Source organism: Mastomys coucha, unplaced genomic scaffold (genome assembly GCF_008632895.1).
Source record: "Mastomys coucha isolate ucsf_1 unplaced genomic scaffold, UCSF_Mcou_1 pScaffold2, whole genome shotgun sequence".
Lineage (NCBI taxonomy): Eukaryota > Metazoa > Chordata > Mammalia > Rodentia > Muridae > Mastomys > Mastomys coucha.
In genome coordinates, this window is record NW_022196902.1 from 749,345 (window position 1) to 755,755 (window position 6,411).

The 6,411-nt window shown below is 44.1% G+C and overlaps 1 protein-coding gene across 1 annotated transcript in view; it reads right to left on the bottom strand.

The window, feature by feature from the left end:
* The window catches only part of Ust (uronyl 2-sulfotransferase), a 298,281-nt gene that overhangs the window by 35,647 nt on the left and 256,223 nt on the right, over positions 1-6,411 (bottom strand). Inside the window, exon 7 of the mRNA XM_031380355.1 lies at positions 5,791-5,948. Within this exon, the coding sequence (XP_031236215.1) occupies positions 5,791-5,948 (158 nt within the window). The remainder of the gene's footprint in view (positions 1-5,790; positions 5,949-6,411) is intronic.

Consider the following 6,411-nt stretch of genomic DNA (forward strand, 5'->3'; position numbering starts at 1 on the left):
AATGGAAATGAAAGATGAAAGGCAGCACCTGTCTAATGTGGGGATTTTAGAACTGTAGATAGGTGTGTTCTGAACTAACACTATATACACATGTGTGCATAAACCACACAGAGTCTAACTGGAGATAAATATATTTGACTGTGAACTCCTACACCTCCAATACCAGTGGTCTCCACAAAATGCAAGTTAGACGTCTGAAATTAGTGAGATTTCAGGTTGTTTGAACTAGGCCCCTAGCTCGCATCTCTCTCTATGTTCAGACAGTAAGGATGCCTTCTCTGCTCTGCAGATGCTGGCTGAGTTTTGACTGGAAACCTGGGCTAGCTCCTAGAGAAAATAGGGCAATGCTGTCCCCTGCTGGAGAAAGGTTAACAGTGCATTAATAACCTTCTGATGGATGTTTGGCTATGGAAAACAAACCTGCAAGACAGAAACCATGAATTTCCCTTTAATTAAAATCGTCATCGTCATCATCCTAATAACAATAAATATTTGGGCATGTGTGATCTATTAAATAGCACGCACAGCGAAGACCTGAAATTCAGCACCAGTTAAGGGGAACTGGCCCCAAGACAAATCTCAATGGTGGACTTCATTTCAAAGTCCTAACTCAAGGACATTTCTGGTAAGAATTCAGACAGTTTAAGCAAGTCCCTACTAACTTGGATGATATGCACTCTTTATCCGCTGATGAGGCGTGTCAATGTGGCAGTGTTTCCAGTTAACAGCTCCTCCCTCAAGAAACATGAAATTCACTGGAAGAGAATGCTTCCCCTTCTCCTCGGGCAGAAATACAGAAGTGGAATATCTTCAAGGTGGAAGGGCCTGTAGTCACAGATCAGCTGTCACTGATGGGCTAGGATGACTCCTCCCTTCTTTTCTTCACTCAGTCCTGCCCATTCGCTCTTCCCACTTCACACACACACACACACACACACACACTACTCATTGTCTGCTTCCCTCCTTTTCTGGCTGTAGAGGTTACAGCAAAATCTAAAGTCATGGTTTTCCACAGCTATGCCTCATGATAGCTCATCATCAAGTGCTCGGTATATGTTAAGGACTATGGATCCTGCCCGTTAAGTCTTATAACAACCCTTTAAGGTAGATAATATGTATGCACACTATACAGATGGGGAAAGCTGAGGCTTCAAGTGGGATACCTTGGCACGGGCATACTGTTACTAAATGAGGATGTGTCCTAGAAGCCTTTAGTTAATCATTATGATGAACACAGAAGGCATGGGGAATGAAGAATAGAAATGACCAGCAGGGAGATCTTTGTCTTGATCAGCCCAGGAGCAGCAGTCCCAAGGAAGAAGGGATGCTGGACAGTGAGCCCTCTCTAGTCTGCAGTCCAGATAGAGAGAGACGGTCTCCATCGCTACACTTGTGGCACTGTGGACTGTCCAGGACTATGAGAAGACTGTGTGAGCTGGAGAGGTTCAACAAGGAGCTCAAAAGCACACCACATGAGACATTAGATTCTCAGTGGGAATGTCTCTGTTAGGTTACACAGTCTCAACCATGGCAGAGAATATGCCAGGAGAGCTTCCTAACTCAACTTAGCACTCTTTTATAAGAATGACTTTTTAAAAACTAATTTTTGTTCATTTATTTTATGTATATATAAGTACACACCAGAAACGGATATCGGATCCCACTACAGATGGTTGTGAACCACCATGTAGTTGATGGGACTTGAACTCAGAACCTCTGGAAGAGCAGTCAGTGCTCTTAACCACTGAGCCATCTCTCCAGCCCTCAAGAATGACTTTGGTTATATAGAAACCAAACATTCATCATTCAGTATTTGTTCTAATTCTGTTGGATGTTTTTTATTGCTAGATTGGTAAAAACTAGAATTTAAATGGTGTGGCACACCATTTAAAATTTTTCTTTTATGCATCTGTTACTTCCAGCAAATGTTCTCATTTGAATTCTGCAATGCAAATTAACTCACAAACACTGTAATACTGATAAAGGACCTTGAGGGCTGGAGTGGGGTCTAGTGGTCACTTATAGACAATGAACAAGCAACCGGATTAGCTGTCACAACATTTGATGTGTCCTTTGTCATCCTTAGCTATAAATTGTGTGAACATATTTTCTAAAACAGTCCCTTGTAAATGAATTTAGTTTGTGAGGTTACTACTTAAGTCCGTGGTCTGGAATTTATTTTGATAGTTGCCAACTGTGTTCTCAAGGCCTTCACTAAATGCCTAGTGAGTTTCCCATCATGCTCCGGGGTTTATAATTACAATGGAAACAAGAAGATGAATACTGAAGTAGTTTTAGTAATGGAAAGCATTTTAAACACAAGGTAAAAGGATAGGACACATGAGTTCTCAAGCTTTTGAAGATGGAAAATTATGGGATCCACTAGGCCATACAACTCAGTCCACCAGCTAGGTGGCGCTATTGAACAAGACTAACTTGGTTACTATTGAAGATTTACTCAGTTACTCATCCCGCCAGGACCACTTCTATTACATATAGTCAGGTGTTCTTTGTTTTTAAATTACCTTGCTTATTTATTTTGGCTTTTACCATCACTGCAATTTAGCATACAAAATCAGGTCTAAGAAATATCTGTCTGCTCACAGTATGCTAGGTTTGTTGGTTTGCTTGTTTTGGTAGTACTGGAGATCAAATTCAGCACTGTAAGCATGGTAGGCAAGTGCTCTACCACTGAACCAACATCTCGGGGTTTCGAGAGTTAAGGAAAGGAGGCGCAGATACATTAAAATTCCCAGCTCAGAAGTACCGCAGTCTTTCTCTTACTTTCATAGTAAGGGACTTCTTACAGAAGGGACTATACACTGCTCTAGGTTGGCTTCTGCGTTCCTTTCAAAAGGGGCAGGGGTAAAAAGTAAAGATGGTGGGGATTTAGGAATTAGAAGTAGGGGTGTGTGATGGTCAGTTCTCATTGTAAACCTGACTGGATTGAGTCCTCATGAAAATATAGGTTTGGTGTGCTCTGAAGGTGCCAGGAAGGTTCAGCGGAGGAGAGAAAACCATCTATTGGTGGACAGTAGCATCCTGTGGGTTGGTGTCCCAGATTGAATAAAGAGGAGGAGCGCTGACCACTGCCTCTTTCCCTTCTTGCTTGCAGGCAGCTGAGGCAATGTGAATAGTGTGACTACCACATCTCTAACCAAATTAAAAATTTAAACTTGTGTTTTCTAGTGTGGGAGATCATTTCCAGGCTGTGGGCATGCCAGGCAAGAGATTTATCATTGAATTGAGCTATCAGCCCTAAAATTTTTAAATATGAGGAAGCACCAGGATTCTAGTGTGCCATCCACGGGAATAAGGTGGTCTGGTGTGAACAATAGGTAAAAGAGAGCTACACCCCCTTTCATCTGTCTGACCTTTAACCCACCAATGCATCACAGTGACAGAGCAATACTCCACCTTGTATTTGCAGAAGCCTAATATAACAAGAGGTTGGTCAGACATCTCTGCTCAACCCACATGATTCTACCTTGGGGGACACGGAGACTCTTAGGACAGAGGAACCATGTGCTCACTTGGCCTTCAGTGTCATCGTAAGGGAATAGTAGAAGACAAGGCCAAGTAACCACAGTACATAGAAGTTGCTGAACTCTTGATACAAATTTCATTTTGTCATTTATGCACACCCTTCACAGCAGCAGAGAGTTTATCTGGGGTCATAAACTGGGGTGTATAGATGTAATGCCGCAATTTCTACTCAGTAACTGAATTTAAAATACACATCAGGGGTCTTGGGGACCCTCTCTGTGCCAGGAATTCTTCTTCTTCTTCTTCTTCTTCTTCTTCTTCTTCTTCTTCTTCTTCTTCTTCTTCTTCTTCTTCTTCTTCTTTTAAAAATCATTTTGCTGTTGGAAAAGAGCTGGGGCACCCAAAATGCATCCTGAAAATAGAATCGATGTACCACACCATGTCACCCTGTGGAGCAGCTTCACCGGGCTTCTGGAAGCTTTTTGTCCTACTACACAAGAATACCAGATGTCCCTGACTCCTTCTAAGGCCTTTACTATATTGTCACTGCTAAACTCAAAGAGGAAAGGACTTTAATTTACTGGTGGGAAGACTGTGGCTATAGGTCGAAGAGCTAAGGTGACTCAATCTTTGCAGGTCTCTTCTAGTTTAGTGAGTGTGCTTACAGATCGTGGGATTGAGGCCCACCGTTTCAGAGATGCCATCCACTTAGCTGAAGAAAATAGAAAGTTAATTCCGGCAACAGCTAGGTGCATGCCCCTTTGGATACACTTGTCATTGGAGGCTTATATGTGTTTAAAAACAGATGTAAATGGCTTCACATCTTGCCACTTAACAGATGTCTGGATAAATATGTGTCACCAAGATTCAGCAGCCCTTTACCCCACCCTCCCTCTCTCTCTCTCTCTCTCTCTCTCTTTCTCTCTCTCTCTCTCCTGTCTTTCCTTCACATACACACTCACAGAGAGAGGAGAGGAAGAGGGAGAGAGAGAGAGGAAGAAGAAGGAGAGGGAGGAGAAGAAGAGATAGAGACAAGACAGACAGACAGAGGAGGGGTCCACACAAGAATGCCTGATGGCTTCCTTTAAAGACCCTAATGTAGGGTAAGCCCTCTCTAGGGCTGCGCAAAGAGGGGCAGGCTCACGATGTCTTACAGCCGCAGCACCCTTCTGACGCCCTTCCAGTTCAATAGCCGTGCACTCCTGCATGTGCCTGCTATTGGAAGGACAGAGGGAGCTCTAGTTTCAAAGCCCAGCTACTGAAGACTCATTACACTTCCAGCTCTTCAAAACGATTTTTTGATAGGATGACTCTCCGCAGGGCTCGCCCTCAGGTTTTCTGGCACATTCTTACATGCAGATAAATTCGATTTTCATTTCCGAGTGAGAGAAAGCTGGGAGACCTTTGAAGCACCCGTCAGCCCATCTACCCAAATGGCAGGGCCCCCAGTGGAGCAGGAAGGGCTCCCCCAGGCAAAGACAAGTTTATCCAGGCCCTAGGGATACAGATGTGGTTCAAAGTCCATCTGATTGTCAGCAGTTTTGGGGAGTGTTTCCTCTGTTTGCTATTTCTACCAGGCCATATGCCCTCGCCCATTTTCCAGCACAACAGCACAAAGCCACAAACCGATCGGGGAAATAAGTATGCAAGACTTGTCGTGCAGAGTGGATTAAGGGGCGCAGGAGAGAGCGTGGTAAGAAAGCATCTCTCTCTCCAGATAAATAATAATGAGAGGAAAATAAATGATGGATTTCTGAAAGTAATTATATTCACAGTGATACCACGGGCTATCCTTCGATCGCTTGCTTTGCTGCTCCCTATTTCTCATTTCTACTTGGGGAGCACTTGGTTTGTGAGAGCAAAATCTTAATTGCATTTTCAATTTGCTTCCCTATCTAATCTACTGCTGGGGTTTTACATGCTAGAGTGTGTTTGTCAATGGCACTTGGGCCAGAGCCGCCCCATCTCAAGCAGCTCTTGCCCTGCCGCTGTTTGTATCCAGGAGCTGCGGGTGTGCGCATGCCCTCTGTTCACCCCAGCACCACGCTTGGGACGAGCTGGTGGAGAATGTTGTGAACTTCTGTTTTGAAGGGGAGGGACATAGCCAGGGGGATGCTAACCATAGTGAGTCTGTGCTTCACTTTAGGGTGTGGGTTTTGGAAACAAAAGCTCATGCTTCTCCTTTGTCTCTGAAAGCCTGGGGGGACACAAAGTGTTACATTGTATGTTCGTCTCCCAAGTCCCTGTCAAGACTGGAAAGCCTTAAACAGGACCCTGTGGGGAGAGGGCTTCCAATGGCGTTACCTGGGTCCTTGTAGATGCTGAGCACACCCTTGAAGTAATGAGGTAAAAATCTTTCCAGTAAAAGCAGCACATCTTCCAACTCCTCCAGTATCCCCACGAGCAGGAAGTTTTCGTTCACGTTCAGCTTGGCCCGCTCCAGCGCCCACTCGCCAGGCTCCCTTGACAAGACAAGAAAGTTGCTTCACATCAAAGACCTGTGATGTGCAGCAACAACCCGTGCAGCTAGTTCTAGAACTGTGAGGTCTTCCCCGGTTTCTATAGCCGAGGTATGTTTCACATGTGCACAAGGGCCAAGGCCTAGAAATGAATATGCCTCTCTAAGTATTTGGTGAAAGACAAGTACAGGCACAGACACTTAGGTCCTGAGCAGATGGTTAGTATGGCTTTTTAAAAAACAAATTAATTAATTTTATGTATGTGAGAACACTGTCTTCAGACACACCAGAGGAGGGCATTGGATCCATTACAGATGGTTGTGAGCAACCATGCTGTTGCTGGGACTTGAACTCAGGACCTCTGGAAGAGCACTCAGTGCTCTCAACTGCTGAGCCATTTCTCCAGCCCGTAGAACAGCTTTTTTTTTTTTTTTTTTTTTTTTTTTTTTTTTTTTTTTTTTTTTTT